This window comes from Schistocerca nitens, chromosome 12, assembly GCF_023898315.1.
Source record: "Schistocerca nitens isolate TAMUIC-IGC-003100 chromosome 12, iqSchNite1.1, whole genome shotgun sequence".
Lineage (NCBI taxonomy): Eukaryota > Metazoa > Arthropoda > Insecta > Orthoptera > Acrididae > Schistocerca > Schistocerca nitens.
Window position 1 is genome coordinate 155,244,910 of NC_064625.1, and position 21,672 is coordinate 155,266,581.

At 40.4% G+C, this 21,672-nt stretch overlaps 1 protein-coding gene across 1 annotated transcript in view; it reads left to right on the forward strand.

The window, feature by feature from the left end:
- Positions 1-21,672, forward strand: part of LOC126215376 (intermembrane lipid transfer protein Vps13) — a 442,186-nt gene that overhangs the window by 304,117 nt on the left and 116,397 nt on the right. The window contains exons 45-46 of the mRNA XM_049942070.1: positions 7,823-7,960; positions 15,344-15,493. Of these exons, the coding sequence (XP_049798027.1) occupies positions 7,823-7,960; positions 15,344-15,493 (288 nt within the window). The remainder of the gene's footprint in view (positions 1-7,822; positions 7,961-15,343; positions 15,494-21,672) is intronic.

Consider the following 21,672-nt stretch of genomic DNA (forward strand, 5'->3'; position numbering starts at 1 on the left):
CATGAATTTCCTGCCCAAATTTTAGCATTGCATGAAAGTCTCATTTGAATACATTTATAAAAAAGTATTGATTTCAATTTACCTTCAATTCTAGTGAAACTTCAGTTTTTCATGTGAACTGGAAGGCATTTCTTCAATGATTGCATGTGCCATATGCTTTTCACCTGCATCCTCTGCAGTTTACTCTGCAGTCAAGAGTTCTTTTTCATTAGCAAACACCCCGTAGTTGATGAGATCATTAATTTTTTCCACCATATCTTTACCCAAGATTTCTGATCTTTATACACACACACACACACACACACACACACACACACACACACACACACACACCACACCACCACCAATTTGATCTTCAGTTTCAGGGCTCACTGATTCTTCCAGAATACACTTTTACTGGAGATCAGTTTTTCAAAGTTTTTGGCTCAGCTTCGTCTAGTCAAGTTGTGCCACAAACTCCTCTTCTCCCCAATTCTATTCAATACCTCCTCATAAGTTATGTGATCTACCCATCTAATCTTCAGCATTTTTCTGTAGCACCACATTTCGATAGCTTCCATTCTCTTCTTGTCCAAACTATTTATCGTCCATGTTTCACTTCCATACATGGCTACACTCCATAAAAATTTTTTCAGAAAGGACTTCCTGTCACTTAAATCTATAATCGATGCTAACAAATTTCTCTTCTTCAGAAACGCTTTCCTTGTCATTGCCAGTCTACATTTTATATCCTCTCTTCTTCGACCATCATCAGTTATTTTGCTCTGCAAAACTCCTTTACTACTTTAAGTGTCTCATTTCCTAATCTAATTCCCTCAGCATCACCCGATTTAATTTGACTACATTCCATTATCCTCATTTTTCTTTTGTTGATGTTCATCTTATATCCTCCTTTCAAGACACTGTCCATTCCGTTCAACTGCTTTTCCAAGTCCTTTGCTGTCTCTGACAGAACTACAATGTCATCGGCGAACCTCAAAGTTTTTATTTCTTCTCCATGGATTTTAATACCTACTCTGAATTTTTCTTTTGTTTCCTTTACTGCTTGCTCAATGTACAGATTGAATAACATCGGGGAGAGGCTACAACCCTGTCTCACTCCCTTCCCAACCACTGCTTCCCTTTCATGCCCCTCGCTCTTATAACTGCCATCTGGTTTCTGTACAAATTGTAAATAGCCTTCGCTCCCTGTATTTTACCCATGCCACCTTTAGAATTGGAAAGAGAGTATTCCAGTCAACATTGTCAAAAGCTTTCTCTAAGTCTACAAATGCTAGAAACGTACGTTTGCCTTTCCTTAATCTTTCTTCTAATATAAGTCGTCCCCCCCATGAACCATGGACCTTGCCATTGGTGGGGAGGCTTGCGTACCTCAGCGATACAGATAGCCGTACCGTAGGTGCAACCACAATGGAGGGGTATCTGTTGAGAGGCCAGACAAACGTGTGGTTCCTGAATAGGGGCAGCAGCCTTTTCAGTAGTTGCAAGGGCAACAATCTGGATGATTGACTGATCTGGCCTTGTAACAATAACCAAAACTGCCTTGCTGTGCTGGTACTGCGAACGGCTGAAAGCAAGGGGAACCTACAGCCGTAATTTTTCCCGAGGGCATGCAGCTTTACTGTATGATTAAATGATGATGGCGTCCTCTTGGGTAAAATATTCCGGAGGTAAAATAGTCCCCCATTCGGATCTCCAGGCGGGGACTACTCAAGAGGATGTCGTTATCAGGAGAAAGAAAACTGGCGTTCTACGGATCGGAGTGTGGAATGTCAGATCCCTTAATCGGGCAGGTAGGTTAGAAAATTTAAAAAGGGAAATGGATAGGTTGAAGTTAGATATAGTGGGAATTAGTGAAGTTTGGTGGCAGGAGGAACAAGACTTCTGGTCAGGTGACTACAGGGTTATAAACACAAAATCAAATAGGGGTAATGCAGGAGTAGGTTTAATAATGAATAGGAAAATAGGAATGCGGGTAAGCTACTACAAACAGCATAGTGAACACATTATTGTGGCCAAGATAGATACGAAGCCCACACCTACTACAGTATTACAAATTTATATGCCAACTAGCTCTGCAGATGACGAAGAAATTGAAGAAATGTATGATGAAATAAAAGAAATTATTCAGATTGTGAAGGGAGATGAAAATTTAATAGTCATGGGTGACTGGAATTAGAGTGTAGGAAAAGGGAAAGAAGGAAACATAGTAGGTGAATATGGATTGGGGCTAACAAATGAAAGAGGAAGCCGCCTGGTAGAATTTTGCACAGAGCACACCATAATCATGGCTAACACTTGGTTTAAGAATCATGAAAGAAGGTTGTATACATGGAAGAAGCCTGGACATACTGACAGGTTTCAGATAGATTATATAATGGTAAGACAGAGATTTAGGAACCAGGTTTTAAATTGTAAGACATTTCCAGGGGCAGATGTGGACTCCGACCACAATCAATTGGTTATGACCTGTAGATTAAAACTGAAGAAACTGCAAAAAGGTGGCAATTTAAGGAGATGGGACCTGGATAAACTGACTAAACCAGAGGTTGTACAGAGTTTCAGGGAGAGCATAAGGGAACAATTGACGGGAATGGGGGAAAGAACTAATGTAGAAGAAGAATGGGTAGCTTTGAGGGATGAAGTAGCGAAGGCAGCAGAGGATCAAGTAGGTAAAAAGACGAGGGCTAGTAGAAATCCTTGGGTAACAGAAGAAATATTGAATTTAATTGATGAAAGGAGAAAATGTAAAAATGCAGTAAATGAAGCAGGCAAAAAGGAATACAAACGTCTCAAAAATGAGCTCGACAGGAAGAGCAAAATGGCTAAGCAGGGATGGCTAGAGGACAAATGTAAGGATGTAGAGGCCTATCTCACTAGGGGTAAGATAGATACTGCCTACAGGAAAATTAAAGAGACCTTTGGAGATAAGAGAACGACTTGTATGAATATCAAGGACTCAGATGGAAACCCAGTTCTAAGCAAAGAAGGGAAAGCAGAAAGGTGGAAGGAGTATATAGAGGGTCTATACAAGGGCGATGTACTTGAGGACAATTTTATGGAAATGGAAGAGGATGTAGATGAAGATGAAATGGGAGATAAGATACTGCGTGAAGAGTTTGACAGAGCACTGAAAGACCTGAGTCGAAACAAGGCCCCGGGAGTAGACAACATTCCATCAGAACTACTGATGGCCTTGGGAGAGCCAGTCATGACAAAACTCTGCCATCTGGTGAGCAAGATGTATGAGACAGGGAAATACCCACAGACTTCAAGAAGAATATAATAATTCCAATCCCAAAGAAAGCAGGTGTTGACAGATGTGAAAATTACCGAACTATCAGTTTAATAAGTCACAGCTGCAAAATACTAACGCGAATTCTTTACAGACGAATGGAAAAACTAGTAGAAACCAACCTCGGGGAAGATCAGTTTGGATTCCGTAGAAACACTGGAGCACATGAGGCAATACTGACCTTACGACTTATCTTAGAAGAAAGATTAAGGAAAGGCAAACCTACGTTTCTAGCATTTGTAGACTTAGAGAAAGCTTTTGACAACGTTAACTGGAATACTCTCTTTCAAATTCTAAAGGTGGCAGGGGTAAAATACAGGGAGCGAAAGGCTATTTACAATTTGTACAGAAACCAGATGGCAGTTATAAGAGTCGAGGGACATGAAAGGGAAGCAGTGGTTGGGAAGGGAGTGAGACAGGGTTGTAGCCTCTCCCCGATGTTGTTCAATCTGTATATTGAACAAGCAGTAAAGGAAACAAAAGAAAAATTCGGAGTAGGTATTAAAATTCATGGAGAAGAAATAAAAACTTTGAGGTTCGCCGATGACATTGTAATTCTGTCAGAGACAGCAAAGGACATGGAAGAGCAGTTGAATGGAATGGACAGTGTTTTGAATGGAGGATATAAGATGAACATCAACAAAAGCAAAACAAGGATAATGGAATGTAGTCTAATTAAGTCGGGTGATGTTGAGGGTATTAGATTAGGAAATGAGACACTTAAAGTAGTAAAGGAGTTTTGCTATTTGGGGAGCAAAATAACTGATGATGGTCGAAGTAGAGAGGATATAAAATGTAGACTGGCAATGGCAAGGAAAGCGTTTCTGAAGAAGAGAAATTTGTTAACATCGAGTATAGATTTAAGTGTCAGGAAGTCATTTCTGAAAGTATTTGTATGGAGTGTAGCCATGTATGGAAGTGAAACATGGACGATAAATAGTTCGGACAAGAAGAGAATAGAAGCTTTCGAAATGTGGTGCTACAGAAGAATGCTGAAGATTAGATGGGTAGATCACATAACTAATGAGGAAGTATTGAATAGGATCAGGGAGAAGAGAAGTTTGTGGCACAACTTGACCAGAAGAAGGGATCGGTTGGTAGGACATGTTCTGAGGCATCAAGGGATCACCAATTTAGTATTGGAGGGCAGCGTGGAGGGTAAAAATCGTAGAGGGAGACCAAGAGATGAATACACTAAGCAGATTCAGAAGGATGTAGGTTGCAGTAGGTACTGGGAGATGAAGAAGCTTGCACAGGATAGAGTAGCATGGAGAGCTGCATCAAACCAGTCTCAGGACTGAAGACCACCACAACAACAATAACAACAACAATGTAAGTCGTAAGGTCAGTATTGCCTCACGTGTTCCAATAATTCTATGTTATCCAAACTGATCTTCCCTGAGGTCGGCTTCTACCAGTTTTTCCATTCATCTGTAAAGCATTCGTGTTAGTATTTTGCAGCTGTGACTTATTAAACTGATAGTTTGGTAATTTTCACATCTGTCAACACCTGCTTTCTTTGGGATTGGAATTATTATATTCTTCTTGAAGTCTGAGGCTATTTTGCCTGTCTCATACATTTTGCTCACCAGATGGTAGTTTTTTGTCAGGACTGGCTCTCCCAAGGCCGTCAGTAGTTCTGATGGAATGTTGTCTACTCCCGGGGCCTTGTTTCGGCTCAGGTCTTTCAGTGCTCTGTCAAACTCTTCACGCAGTATCTTATCTCCCATTTCATCTTCATCTACATCCTCTTCCATTTCCATAATATTGTCCTCAAGTACATCGCCCTTGTATAAACCCTCTATATACTCCTTCCACCTTTCTGCCTTCCCTTCTTTGCTTATAACTGGGTTGCCATCTGAGCTCTTGATATTCATACAAGTGGTTCTCTTCTCTCCAAAGGTCTCTTTAGTTTTCCTGTAGGCAGTATCTATCTTACCCCTAGTGAGACAAGCCTCTACATCCTTACATTTGTCCTCTAGCCATCCCTGCTTAGCCATTTTGCTCTTCCTGTCGAGCTCATTTTTGAGACGTTTGTATTCCTTTTTGCCTGCTTCATTTACTGCATTTTTACATTTTCTCCTTTCATCAATTAAATTCAATATTTCTTCTGTTACCCAAGGATTTCTACTAGCCCTCGTCTTTTTACCTACTTGATCCTCTGCTGCCTTCACTACTTCATCCCTCATAGCTACCCATTCTTCTTATACTGTATTTCTTTCCCCCATTTGTGACAATTCCTCCCTGAAACTCTGTACAACCTCTGGTTTAGTCAGTTTATCCAGGTCCCATCTCCTTAAATTCCCACCTATTTTTGCAGTTTCTTCAGTTTTAATCTACAGTTCATAACCAATAGATTGTGGTCAGAGTCAACATCTGCCCCTGGAAATGTCTTACAATTTAATACCTGGTTCCCAAACCTCTGTTTTACCATTATATAATCTATCTGATACCTTCTAATATCTCCACGATTCTTCCATGTGTACAACCTTCTTTTATGATTCTTGAACCAAGTGTTAGCTATGATTAAGTTATGCTCTGTGCAAAATTCTACCAGGCGGCTTCCTCTTTCATTTGTTAGCCCCAATCCATATTCACCTACTATGTTTGCTTCTCTCCCTCTTCCTACTCTCGAATTCCAGTCCCCCATGACTATTAAATTTTCGTCTCCGTTCACTATCTGAATAATTTCTTTTATTTCATCATACATTTCATCAATTTCTTCATCAACTGCAGAGCTAGTTGGCATATAAACTTGTACTACTGTAGTAGGCGTGTCTTCGTGTCTATCTTGGCCACAATAATGCATTCATTATGCTGTTTGTAGTAGCTTACCCACACTCCTATTTTTTTATTCATTATTAAACCTACTCTTGCATTACCCCTGTATTATTTTGTATTTATAGCCCTGTATTCACCTGACCAAAAGTCTTGTTCCTCCTGCCACTGAACTTCACTAATTCCCACTATATCTAACTTTAACCTTAGAATTATACATTTTAGAGGCTATGTTTACCGTATACTTTTTTCATGTTATAGTCTATGCTAACTCCTCCCAAAATATGAAAATCCCAAGAGCTTGCAGAAGAGCATATGTGTTTGAGTACTGAGGATGAAATAGTGCTCATAGCTCTTAAGTTTTTCATTTTAGAGCCCATGTTTACTGGACTTTTACCGTGTGTTGGTGGCCACTACCACCTCTCAAAGTACTTAGTGTACTTGTTCTGCATGCGTATGGTATAACGGGGTGAGTGAGTGAGTTACAGGTGCAAATTTTGGGTTTTTTAAGAGATATTTATTCTCTTTAAAATATTTCACAGGACGTTATACATTTAATTCCTTTGAATTCTAATTTTAACTTCATCCAGTACTTCATTTTCTATATTAAAGAATGTTCCCAGATATTTACATTCACCTGTTTGTTTCGATGTTTGTGTTGGGTCTTCAAAGTTATCATTATCTATGGGAGGATGTGTGACTACAGAACATTCTGTTTTGTTGCATGTAATTACAAACCAATGCTGCTGAGAACTTTATCTGCTGTGTGAGAACTATGATTTCTATTTTATTGTCTCTCAAAGTAACTGTGTTGTCAGCATAACCCAATACTGGTATACTATTTTATAATCTTGTGCACCGGGTAACAGATTGCTGTTTAAATTGCTGGGCAATAATGTCTCCCTGTTTGGCACTTGAGTGGGTACTAAAGACATCTGCACTGAAAATTATTATTATTTTTTTTTTTAATTCTGAAAGTGGCTTTTCCTGTACATATTTGGTTAGATTTAAAAGTTCATTTGGGATTCTGAATGTTCTCAAAGCCTGCCACAGGTATTTTAACACTGTCAGTCTTTCTTGAAGGCAGCAACCAGTGCAGACATGTCTCAATAGTATTCACATTACTTCTTCAACAGAGATTTCTATGTAAATACATGATCCACAGTGGAATTGTTTCTTTATAAGTGTGCTTTTGCGTCTTGGAATATATCTTTTTTGTAGGTTTTGACAATTGATAATTGGTTAAGATTTTACGTGTTGTGTTTACCAGAGGGATATTTGTGTTGTTTGGATGTTTTTGTTTATAAATTGGTTGTATGAAAACTTCTTCTAGATCCTTTAATTGTTAGTTACTCGTTCCACATGTCTAGTATTAGTTTACATAATTCTTTTTTATGAAGTGGGAGATCTTAATCATCAAAATTTATGATAGTTTTAAACCACTGCCTGTAACCTTACAGTTGTTTAATTTTTTATTGCTCAAGCTTTACTGTATCGCAGGATAGGGTCTCTAAAAAGGGAGTAGTTATCTAATCTTCATTTTGTGTGATTATATGTACTGGGCAGGGTAATTTTCTCGTTTTTCTCACACAAAGGACTAGACAACAGAACACGGTAATAATACAGCTCTAAGGAGCACATTGTATCTCATTCACCTGCTGCAATTTGGCTTACTCGCTTGAGTACTGATACGCTGAGAATAATGGTCTAGGCAGTATCTACTACTGTACAGGTGTTTTTCTCTTCCAGATTGGAGTTCATATCCAGCTGACTTACTCAGGCCTCACTAAACAAGTGACGTTCACACCTTACTTCGTCCTCATCAACGAAACAAAATTCCTCGTCGAGTGCCAAGAAGCGGAGCGCACAGCCGACCCCTGGACGAAGGTAAGTGTAGCCGATAGTTAAAGGAGTGGACTCGCCCGACAGTCCTTCTGGGTAAATCCTCTTTTGGAGCTATACAGTACATATACACACATGGCCACACTCTTCCAGCTAACTGCATTGTGGCAACATTTCAACGTGACTGCAATGAGGCCTCACGGCCAGTGGAGTGGGGGTGGAGGAGGGGTGAGAAGGGGGAGGAGGGGGGAAGAGGTGGCTGACTGGTGGGAGGGGGAGGCAGAAGACACTCCGGGGAAGGGCTGTGGCACCTGTGATCTCGCTTCAGTCACAGCCAGGGGGAGTAGAGTGCAGTGTATGACGACGTGAAGGTACGAGCATACGGAATAGGGTTTCAGATATGCGAGTGGCTCGAAAACTTCTTCAGTAATTGAACCCTCTATGTTGTCCTTGATGGCAAGTGTTCATCAGAGACAAGGGTGTTGTCAGGAGTGCCTCAGGGAAGTGTGATAACTACAGCTGTTATTTTCTGTATATGTAAATGTCTGGCGGACAGGTTGGGTAGCAATCTGCTGTTGTTCGCTTACGATGCTGTGATGTACGGGGAAAGTATTGAAGGTGACTGTAGAATGATACCAGATGACTTGGACAAAATTTCTACTTGGTGTGATGAATGGCACGTAGCTCTAAATGCAGAAAATGGAAGTTAATGTGGACGAGTAGGGAAAACGAACCCATAATGTTAAAGTACAGCATTAGTAGTGTCCTGCTTGACACAGTCATGTCACTTAAATATCTGGGAGTAACACTGGAAATAGATACGAAGTGGAACAAGCATGTTGTGATAGGTAAGCAAATGGTAGACTTTGATTAATTGGGATAATCTTAGGAAAGTGTGGTTCATGTGCAAAGGTGACCGCATTTAGGCCAGTAGTGCGACCTGTTCTTGAGTACTACTCAAGTGTTTGGGATCCACACCAGATCAGCTTAAAGGAAGCATCGAAGCAATTTGGAGATGGACTGCTAATTTCGTTACAGGTAGGATTGGACGACACACAAATGGTATGGGTATGCTTTAGGAACTCAAATGTGAAACCCTGATCCCTGGAGTCAGTGACAATTCATTTTATTTTTCAAAGAACACAGTGAGAACATATAGAGAACCAGCATTTGAAGGTGACAGTAGAATGATTATGCTGCTGCCAACATATATTTCATGTAACGGCGATGAAGATAAGACAAGAAAAAATAGGCTCATACAGAGGCATATGTTGTTGTTGTTGTGGTCCTCAGGCCTGAGAGTGGTTTCATGCAGCTCTCCATGCTACCCTATCCTGTGCAAGCTTCTTCATCTCCCAGTACTTACTACAACCTATATCCTTCTGAATCTGCTTAGTGTATTCATCTCTTGGTCTCCCTCTACAATTTTTACCCTCCACACTGCCCTCCAATGCTAAATTGGTGATCCCTTGATGCCTCAGAACATGTCCTACCAACCGGTCCCTTTTTCTTGTCAAGTTGTGCCACAAACTCCTCTTGTCTCCAATTCTATTCAATACCTCCTCATTAGTTATGTGATCTACCCATCTAATCTTCAGCATTCTTTTGTAACACCACATTTTGAAAGCTTCTATTCTCTTCTTGTCCAAACTATTTATTGTCCATGTTTCACTTCCATACATGGCTACACTCCATACAAATACTTTCAGAAACAACTTCCTGACACTTAGATGTATACTCTATGTTAACAAATTTCTCTTCTTGAGAAACGCTTTCCTTGCCATTGCCAGTCTACATTTTATATCCTCTCTACTTCGACTATCATTAGTTATTTTGCTCCCCAAATAGCAAAACTCCTTTACTACTTCAAGGATAGGAAACGACTAATATTGGTATAGGGTACCCACTACCACACACCGTACGGTGACTTGCAGAGTATGTGTGTGGATGTAGATGTAGACCGGAAGAGGCAGGTAGAAAAGAGGAAGGAACATGTAACAGAATGATGTGAAATCGTCATACTTCTTTTTAGACCAGTCCTCAGATCAAAATAAATCAATGGAAATGCCAGGTAGGAATATCAACAATGTACGAAAAGACACATTGTTACTTACTGTAAAGGTAACACAGTAAATTTCAAACAGGCAAAGTAATTTGAGATTCATAAAATACATATGAGTGTGAAATTTCAATTTTTGGGCAACTTCAGTGGGCAATGTGAATGTCTGTGGAAGCAGAAATCGATTCCATGAAACAGACTGTATAATTCATCTTTTTCTTGCTAATACAGATCGTAGGTAAACAGACTTGCCCCTTTGCTTATTCTGATTTTGTATCCTCTGAGTTTTCTCTTTTTGATGTTAATAATAAAAATATAGTAACCAATTTTGATTTTTAGTTTGATGCATGTCTGTAACTTGGTGTTCAGGACAGTGCTTGAGTGAGTCTATAGTTCAAATTCATTTTGCCAGCATCATGTAACCAGTATTAGTGTGTGGTTAGTTGCTGAAATGTAAACTTCCTTGTGAATCAGGAGAGTTTGCATTAATTTGTAATTTATATTAGAGTCAGTCATCATCAGAGAGTTAAATTGTAAGTGTCTCGTAATAAGTTACTTCTTGTCCAGATATACAGTATGAAGAGCTAATATGTTCAGCGACTGTGTTACAAATGCAAACCTTAAGATTACATGGCATTGTCAGTGAAAGCAATAGGTGATCTACATCTGAGAGTTGCACCCTTTTAGAACACTGCATTGCCTAGATCACAAGTTTTGTTACATAGATAACCAGTTTCAGCCAATTCAATGGCAGTAAAATGTATACAGTGAAATACACGTCAGTACATCTTATCCAAATCAAAAACCCTGTATTACAATTAAGTAGAATATATAATATATAAGTTATATCCATGTTGTAAGTGACTAATCCAATATTGGTGTACAATACATAAAAAATATTAATAATTTAAAAGCAACAAAGCACCAGGGGAAGTTTCTACAACTGCTGAACTTTGGAAGTAAGCAAGGCATAAGGCAACAGATAAACTAACAGAAATTATCAGCCAGATTTGGGAAACCCAAGACTCCCACATGGCTGGAATTCTGCTCTAATTATTCCTCTTCATAAGAAAGGTGACAGAACAGATGTAAATAACTGTTGTGGTATCTGTCTTGTATCAACAACCTATAAGATTCTGTTGAAAGCTCTGCAAAGTAGGACAGAAGAACAGCTAGACCCACAGCTGAGTGAGTGTCAAGGTGGTTTCAGGAAGGGGCAATCATGTGTCGAACAGATAATAAACCTTAAATCCATCCTTTCGTACCTGAAGCTCGGGAATAAAAATTTTGTTGTGACCCTTGTGGATTTCAAAAAAGCATATGACTCGATTGATCTTGAACCCTGATCAGAATTCTAGAACAACTTGGCCTAGACAAAACGACCAAAGCAATAGTCCAACAAACGTTAACCAACCCAACTTCAAAAGTGAAATTTAGAGGAGAAACATCAGAAGCTTTTGAAATAAAGACTGGAGTGAGGCAAAGAGATGGGCTCTCACCTCTGCTCTTCAATTTTGCCCTCGAGAAGATGATTTGTGAGTGCTGCAAAGAACTGGAAAACCAAGGAATTAAAAATGGTGTCAGGCTGGGTTACAAGAAACAAAATCTTGATATTGATTGTCAAGCTTTTGCAGGTGATCTTGAAATTTTTTCTGATTCCCTGGAAATAGCTGATAGATTAATGAGCTTAACGTACAAGCACTGGAGACTGTCCTCCAAATTTCATTTGAGAAAATCGAGTTTATAACGAACATAAATGCACCACCAAGGGAGCTTGTAGTGGGTCAAGGTAAAATTAAACGAGTGAATGGATAACAGCCACCTTATCAGAGAAAGAAGCCTCCATATTGCACATGAACAAAATGGAAATGGCATTCCATTTAACCAAAAACACCTACGACAAAAGATCAGTATCGTTCAATGCAAAGTTACGGCATTACTGCAGTGTTACCTGTCCAGAGGTCTTGTATGCTTCTGAATGCCTAGTAATGAACAAAAAAGGCATAATCAAAAAACTGGGCTTCCTTTACCAGGATGCAGATTAGCTGGCTGTTTTCCAGTAGTTCTTTGCAGTGTGTGACAGTGCCCATGTACGTAAAAAAAATTCCATTTGGGTCTGTAGACATATCACAGCACTGCACGGAAAAGGTATTTGAATGTTGTGCAGCAGTAGTTGAATTTAGTGAAACTAAACTTCTAGTTGTTGTTGTTTATAGGTCCCCTGACTCTGACTTCAGAGCATTTCTACTCAAGCTAGAGAGAGTTCTCGGTTCACTTTGTACAAACTACCAGAAATTTGTTGTATGTGGTGACTTCAATATTAATTTTGTATTTGATTGTGCAAGAAAAAGGGTGTTGGATGACCTCTTTAACTTACATGATCTGGTGCAGACTGTTTTATCCAACCATGGTGCAGGGTAACAGTAGCACAGCTATAGACAATATATTTGTTCATTCTTCATTACTAGATGGGCAGTCTGTTAGTAAAAAGGTGAATGACTTTCCTGACCTTGATGCACAAATTTTAACACTAACAGGTTTTTGTACTCAAACAAATGTTATGTATCATACTGTTTGAAAGTTGCTTTCCATTAGAACATTCTAAACAGGCTACTAGCAGTAAAAGGTAGCCAGGGTGGCTGACTAGTGGGATAAGGATATCATGTAAAACAAAGTGGGAATTATATCAACATGTTTAAAGGAGGCACAATCAAGGTACAGTAGCCCATTACAAACAGTATTGTAAGGTGTTTAAAAATGTTACTAAGCAGGCAAGAGTATGTGGTATGCAAATAGAGTAGCTAATTCAACAGGATAAAATTAAAACCATACGGTCAATTGTGAAGGAAACGTCTGGTCAGCAGCACAAGGTCAAGGATGTAAAGTCAGTTTGTAGTAAAAATATTTATGAAACTTCCTGGCAGATTAAAACTGTGTGCCCGACCGAGACTCGAACTCGGGACCTTTGCCTTTCGCGGGCAAGTGCTCTACCAACTGAGCTACCGAAGCACGACTCACGCCCGGTACTCACAGCTTTACTTCTGCCAGTACCTCGTCTCCTACCTTCCAAACTTTACAGAAGCTCTCCTGCTTGTAAAGTTTGGAAGGTAGGAGACGAGGTACTGGCAGAAGTAAAGCTGTGAGTACCGGGCGTGAGTCGTGCTTCGGTAGCTCAGTTGGTAGAGCACTTGCCCGCGAAAGGCAAAGGTCCCGAGTTCGAGTCTCGGTCGAGCACACAGTTTTAATCTGCCAGGAAGTTTCATATCAGCGCACACTCCGCTGCAGAGTGAAAATCTCATTCTGGAAAAATATTTATGTTACTGATAAAGTCAAATATATGTACAGTATTTAACAGTCACTTTCTGAATATTGATGGTGAATTAAATAAAAGCTTCGTTTCTGCAGGGAATCATATCTCCCTCTTGGAAATGCCTTTCCCAGACTGATGTCTGAAATGCTCATCTATGGTACAGACAAGGGGGAGATTGAGTCAATAATTAAATCGCTGAAGACTAAGGACTCTCATGGATATGATGGAGTGCCTGGCAGAATATTAAAGTACTTTGCTGCACATGTTAGTCCTGTACTTAGCCATATTTGTAATGTTTCCTTTAAGAATGGTCAGTTTCCTGAACGGTTAAAGTACTCAGTAGTAAAGCCACATTATAAAATGAGAGAAAGCGATAACATCGACAATTTTACACTTATTTCTGTGGCATAAGTGTTTGCTAAAGTTATTGAAAACACTGTGTATGTAAGGATAATTGATCATTTTATTTAACATAATTTGCTATCAAATGTATAGTTCAATGTTAGAAGTGGTTTAACAACTGAAAATGATGTAGTCTCCTTTCTCTGTGAGGTACTGGATGGATTAAATAAAAGGTTTTGAACCCCAGGCATCTTTTTTGATTTAACTAATGTGTTTAATTGTGTTTATCATAAAAATTGCTCCAGAAGTTGGACCATTACGGAATACGAGGAGTAGCTCACAATTGGTTCATCTCTTACTTTAGCAACAGACAGCAAAAGGTCATTATTCGCAATGTTGAGAATGGCTGTGATGTAGGGTGCGGTGAAATGAGGGTGCCCCAGGGAACAGTACTGGGGCCACTCCTGTTCCTTATTTATATAAATGATATGCCCTCTAGTATTACGTATGTTTCTAAAGTATTTCTGTTTGCAGTTTGGTAGTAAGGGATGTTGTGTGCAACATTTACACTTTTTCCAAATGTACTTGTAGAACTTAAACTAACACTAAATCACAGTAAGACAATTTTCTTACAGTTTCTAACACACAATTCAACAAAACCTGATGTTTTAATTTATCAGAATGGGCATATGATTAGTGAAACTGAACAGTTCCAATTTCTAAGCATTCAGATAAATAGTAAATTGTCGTTCAGAGACTTAAAGCTACCATTTTTACTGTTCAAACTGTATCTGAAGTAAATGATAGTCTGACCTGAAAAGTACTCTGCTTTCCTTATTTTACATTCCCTTATGAAGTATGGTGTTATATTTTGGGGTAACTCTTCCCATTCTCAAAGGATATTTTTGGCTCGGAAACAGATGGTTTGGGCAATAAGTGGTGTAAGGTAGTGAACCTCTTGTTGACCCCTGTTCATTATTCTGACATTGGCCTCTCAATATATATATATTTTACTGTTGTTTATTGTTAACATTATCAGCTTATTCCAAGAATTATCAGCTCTCACTCAGTTAATACTCGGCAGAAATCCAATCTGCATCTGCGTAGCACTTTAACTCTTGTGCAGGAAGTTGTGCAATATACTGCTGCGTCCATTTTCAGTAAGCTGCCACAAGAATTCAAAAATCACAGCAGTAATCCGTGCCCTTTCAAGTCAAAACTGAAGAGTTTCCTTGTGGATCACTCATTCTATCCTGTCGAGGAGTTCCTTGAAAAATTAAGCTGATTCCTATGTTATATTGTTGACTGCATATACATAAGCTTATGGCTTGTCTTTTTTGGGTTCATAAACATTTTATTATTACTTTTATGTTGTAATTTCATAGACTGACACATTCCATGATCTTCGAGATTTGCTCCTCAGTTTGGTTCTACAAAACTGGCCATGTACAAACTTCAGTGTGTGTGTTATGAGAAGTCATTCTAGTGAACTCTATGATATTCCTAACTTTTGCCAAGGTGTGTAGATAACGAGCCCGTGCACAGGATCCCATCTTCCTCCTCAAAAGTCACAGCAATAAATATCCATAATTAAATGATGAAGAATAATAATTAAATGCATTCAAGTCTCTCATCCGTTATGGTCTTTAGCTCACTATATCAGAATGGTTATCACAGTGTTCATAGTCTCAGCGAATAACTGGCAAATTACTTGCAGGTGAAACCTGGAGAGTGCTCTGCCCTGTGGCCACGGTCTCCCAGCAATGGTGACCGAAAACTGCGGCTGAGAGTCCCCGAGCAGTCGGGCATGACTGCCCCGTTCTCCATTGGCACGGTGCACACGACTCTGCTCAGGATTAACAACAAGGTAAGGTGTGCACATCTTGCCTCTAACTTGTTCCAACAGAACTCTAATGTATACACTTTGTTGTCCGTGTGTGTCAGTCAGTCTCTTGAGACCACTTTTCCTCAGGAACACGTAAAGGTATTAAGGGGGGTAGGACGTCAAACGGGCTGGCTTGGAGCAGGAGAGGCACCACGGGACATTTTAATTTCCACTGTCTATACTTTTACAAATAAATACATAAAACTTTGTCAGCATGACCAGGAAGGATTCAGAATTCACACTCATAGCAGTGGAAGTTCGAAAACATAACGAAATGATTTTTTTACATTTGAAATTTCATCATTTTTTTCGCTTACTAATGGCAGTATTTGTTGCTACAGGTACACTTTTTTTCATAAGTAAGAGAGATTCTTCTATGAATTTTGCACAGAATACAAACCATACTTAAAGGTGTATGAAACTCAAGAGTTTTCCAAATCTATTAAAAACTGTGGTAAATATTGAGGTAGTTAAGTATAAAATTAGTGTTTTTTCTGAACATGAAGTTTAAAATATAACAGTTCATTCGTTTTTTCACAAATAAAATAAATTATAGAGTTTCATAGACCTGTGAGTATGGTATGTACACTGTGCAAAATTCATCGAAGACTCTCTGTAACTTATGAAGAAAAGTGTACCTATAGCAACAAATGCAGCCATTAGTAAGTGAAAAAAAAAATGATGAAATTTCACACGTAAAAAAATTTATTTTGTTACGTTTTCGAACTTCCACTGCAATGAGTGTGAATCCTGAATCTTTCCTGCTGATGCTGATAAAGTTTTATGAACTTATTTGTAAAAGTATAGACGCTGGAAATTAAATTTCCTGTGATGCCTCTCCTGCTCCAAGTCGGCCTCTTAGACGTCCAATCCCCCTTAAGTTGAAATTTGTGTGAAATACTAAGGTCTAAGATCCCTTGGTAGTTTAAAAAATTTAAGCCTCTAAGTCAATGCAGTCAAAAGATTTAGCCATTTATGTCACATATTTTGATACTTGCAAACTCGTTCATCAAAACCTGTAGGTGAACTATTGGTATTCATTATTAAGTTTGTATGGAACCCACAGAGTAAAAGTCTAGCCTGCATTTGTCTGTACTGAGGAAGAGACTGATTTATTCATCCATCCATCCATAGTGCTCCATAAGTGCCATCACAAATGGATACATGGTATGTGACCAGGTGATGTTGCGCTGTGCTTAGCCCACTGGACTCGCAGTCAGGACGATGGTGGTTCAAAACTACATCCAGTCATCCCGATTTTAGTTTTCCACGATTTCCCTAAATCATTTCAGGCAAATGACGTGATAGTCCCTTTGTAAGGGCACAGCCAACTTCCTTCCCTAACCCGATGGGGCCAATGATGTTGCTATTAGGTCCCCTCTCCAATTCAACTAACCATAGTATGCTGAACAAGCCAGCATATACATTATCAATAGATAGACAGGTGTATGTACCTCTCAGTTTTTCTTATCATAACTGATTTATATTATGCTTCTAGCTGTCCTGCCGAGTTGTTGTTTCCGTGTTAGGCACTATATTTCAGTGACCAGCCAAGCTGACTTCATTGGATGCTGTGAGTTTTACTGTTGTGTGTAGTCTCAGCCTGGACTCTAACCAGACTCTCAACTGTAGTTGGTTTTACACTGCATTTTATAACCAAGTTTGATTCCTGATGCCCACTACTCCCGTTGATGCGCTATTGTTTTTCAGAGCCCATGCTGCTATTCCATGAAATGTGTATTTTCTCATCTTTTCCATGTATGGTAGACGTGATGGCCTGCAGGATCAAACCAAATTGACTGCTGGAGTCTCAAGCTCTGTCTAGATTGAAACTGCCACTCCTGTTTATTTGGTGTTCTGACATCTTTTTTCATAGACTCCTTAATTACTCTGTTCTAGAAACTTGGGATTTGTGCCACAATATTGGTCTCCTGATATTTCATTTCATGATTGTGTTCCAGTGAGTGTTCAGCAACAGCCGATTTGCTTGATTGTTGCGTATGTTGCTGATGATCTTTGCATCTCTCCTCAGTTGTTTTGGTTGTCTGCCTCCATGTAAGACATCCCGCATTTGCACAGAATGTGATACACACCCAGCTTATGGGGACTTAGAGCACTTTTAACATTACAAAGGAGATTTTCGCTTTAAGAGAGCAAAATACTCTAAATGCCATGTTTCTTTGCGGATACTGGGCGAGTGTAAGGTAGGTAAGGGGTCTGTCAAAATAAAGATGTCAGGAAACCTATAATAAACGTGGAAAAAGGTTTCAATTTAAACAAGGCGTGGAGTCCAACACTCCGTCTATTAAGATCTCGACAGCCTTCTCGTGCGTCAGATCTGGAAAACAGAAATAATTTGCGTTTCATGGAATGTCATTGGGGGCTCTGAAAAAGGATGTAGTGGGAGTAAGGAAGCGAACTCTGCTGTATACAGCAGTGTGAGACCAACAATAATTGAAAGTGTGGTTGGAGTCCAGACAGAGAGTACACACAACAGCAAGACTCACAGCACCTGAAGAAGAAGCTAGATGGATCAGTCATTGAAACATTGTACAAATTTCTACAGCTGAGAGATGATTGTTCCACTATGAGTATGCAAATTGTGTTTTCTTTAAGTACATGCTGTAACAGTTGCGAGCATTAGTTACCTTTGAGGTTAGACACTGTGAGTTGATGCCAGTCGAGAATGCCTTTAAGGTGACAAAAATACCGTTACCAACACCTCACAGAGTTTAAACGAGGACATGTAATAGGACCACAAAGAAGCCAGATGTTCCTTTTGCAATATTACAGAAAGACTTGGCAGGAATGTAGTCACTGTACACGACTGATGGCATCGGTGTTCACGAGAATGTGCAGTTGCAAGAGGACCGGGCTCCAGACTGCCACTGTGGAGAGGGAAGACCATCGTGTTTGGCATACGGCTCCAGTGCATTGTACTTCATCCAGTAGTTTGAACAGTAGTTGGCGTCACAGTGACACAGCAAACTGTAACAAATCGATTACTTCAAGGACAGCTTTGAGCCAGGCACCCTGTAGCGTGCATTCCAGTGACCCCAAACTGTCACCATTTGCTCGAGTGGTGTCAAGCGAAAGCTCATTCAGTGGCAGGGTAGAGGCCCGTTGTACTTTTTTTATGAAAACTGGTTTTGCCTCGGTGCCACAGACGGCTGTGTGTCGGTTAGGAGGAGGCCAGTTATCACCTGCACCCAATGTGTCAGTGTTCTGGACACGCTGGACCTACACCTGGAGCTGTGGTCTGGTGTGTGACTCCGTATTACAGAGGAGCACACTCTTGGTTATCCCATGCAACCTGATTGCAAATTTGAATGTCAGTCTGTTGATTCGACCTGTTGTCTGGCCGTTCATGAATAGCATTCCAGATGGTGTTTTCCAACAGGATAAAACTTTCTCTCTGCTGTTGTAACCCAACATGCACTACATGGTGTCGACATGTTGCCTTGGCCTGCTAAGTCACCCAGCACAAGTGGGACATCGTGGGATGACGGCTTCAGAAAAGGCATTAACTGTCCCTGTATTGGCTGACAAAGTGCAACAGGCATGGAATTACATCCCACAAACTAACATCCAGCACCTGTACAACACAATGCATCCACATTTGCAGGCTTTCATTCAACATTCTGGTTTTATTTATTTAATCGTACGGCTCACCTCACGCGTAGATTAACCTGTGCTCTTGCAATGTTAATTACTGTCATATGTTACATAGACAAATCCATTCCTGAAATTTTGTTACTCTACATTAATTACTTTTTGGCATTGCGTTTGTTTTCCTGCAGTGTATAATTACAGGAAAAAGAGGGTAAATCTGAAAAATCAGGCAGTTTGTAAATTTGTTATATTTAAGTCAAAAAAGCAACAGTGTAGGTGTGAGGAGTAAGTATCATCTGAATTGAATTAGAACAAGTAATAAGGCAAAGCTGTTGCCCACCTCGTACACTTTTCACTCTGTACTTAGAGAATACGCTTGCCCGCAGCCCGCTAGATGACGAGGGAAAAAATTGGAGAAAGATGAATATAGTGCATTAGGGTTGCTGACATCTTTTCTTTGAGAAAGAGTTGCAGCGAACAGTGGAGATCACAGAAGCTACAGCAATGAACTGTGGTATAAAAATGAATAAAAAATACAAAGGTAATGGCTCTAGGTGGAAATACATGGTACAATAATGTGACCACTTGTCAAAAGCGGAAATAATCACCTTTTGCATTGTGGATCTGGAGGAACAGTCAGTGAGGTTCTGGAAGGTGTCAACAGGGATGAGGAGCCATTCCGACTCTCGTGCCACGACCAGCTGCACTAGGTTTGCCAGTTGAGGATCTGTGGCGTGAACAGCCCAATCGAGGTGGTCCCATAAATTCTCAAATGGGTATGAATCTGGGGAGTACAGTAAATCATCCTGGTGCTTTTAAAACCGTGCACTTACATTGTGAACTGTGTGACATGTTGCATTGTGCTGTCAGATGCCAGTGTGCCAAGGAGAAATAAACTGTGCGTAGGGGTGGACACGGTCACTAAGGAGAGATGTATACTTGCAGTGGTCCGTAGTGCCTTCTAGAATGATGAAATTGCACAGGAATCCAACAAAAACATTCCCCAGATGATAACATCCCTTCCTCCAGCCTGGACCCTTGGTATTTGCCTTCAGATTTTTCATGCTGATGCAACATAAAAAGTGATTCATCTGAAAAAGCCACCTCTTGCCTCTGTGGCCATCCAGTTTTGATATTGGTGTGCAGATTACAGCAGCCTTTGTCACCAATGAACAGTAGTTACCATGCTTGTGTGCCACAGTGGCCCAATGGAGCAACGTTTGCTCAACAGTCATTGAGGGGAGACAGTTGGATGATAAGTTGCTCAACACTTGCACATGTGTTCACCCGTACACATCTCTGCAGTCACCTCTTCTGTCTACGGCCCGTGATGTACCGCATTTATATTGACACCAGTTTTGGATACCGCCACGCACGGTAAACTTTTAACCACACCGGCATACGAACAGTTTGCAAATGTAACCATTCCACAAATGCTTTCACTCTTACCTGAAAAGCCAACGATCGTGTCCTTTTGGACGTCAGATAAATTGGTTCATTTCTGCACTACGATGGTGCCTGCACTGTTTCCCGTGTGCCCCTGACACACTTTATATATGAGGTCCATTCGAGTGAAACCTGGTCAATGTGTCTACCTTTGCCTTCCACATAAGGGGGCACCACTTAACAGCAGGTATGGTGGTGCCATCTATTAGTAAACAGCCTGATGCGTGTGCACTGTTTGGTGTTGCATAGTGCCTTTGTGGTTTCACACCCAACAGAAGGTGATCACACAAGTTATCGTCCACTATCGAACATGCAGGCGAGTAAAGTGTACAGTGAATAAAGTCCGAGTCGTTCAAGTGTTGTGGAATGGCGCAAATGACACCTCGAGGTGCACGAGTCACTGAAAGATGATGCTCGTCCTGGGCACGCTCATCGAGTCATCACGTCGAAAATCGTTGCGGAAGTGAATGCTTTAGTCTTCGACAACCGCAGAATCGTCGTGGACGAGATCCGTCGGTTCCTGGGTAGTAGCGTGGGCACCGCCCACACCGTAATGCACCGACACTTGAACTTCCGAAAAAACTGTGTGCAGTGGGTTCCCCACCGACTGACCGCCGAACAGTGAAATACTCGAATGGCACTGTATTAGTGTCATCTGCAACATTATTATGAGGAGGAATACAGCTTTCTCTCGTGTATTGTCCCAGGTGACAAAACACACTGTCACCATTTTGAACCAGAAAGCGAGTGTAAAAGCGAGCAGTAGAAACGTGCAGTTACACCACCTCCAAAGAAATCGAACATCGTGCACATCAGTTCTGGTAAGGTCACGCTGTCCTCCTTTTTTCACCACGAGAGCCCACTGCTTGTCGAGTTCCCGGAACGGAGAACCACCGTCAATTCCCAGTGTTATCGAGCCACTTTACAGAACCTTAGACGAACCACCGAGTCAAAATGCCGAGGCACATTCTCCGATGGAATTATCCTCCTGCACGATAACGCCTGCCCACACATAGCCAATTCAGTGAAGACAACATTGCAGCAGTTTTGATGGGAAATGCTGGAAGATTCACTGTACAGTCTCGACCTTTCGCCGTGCGACT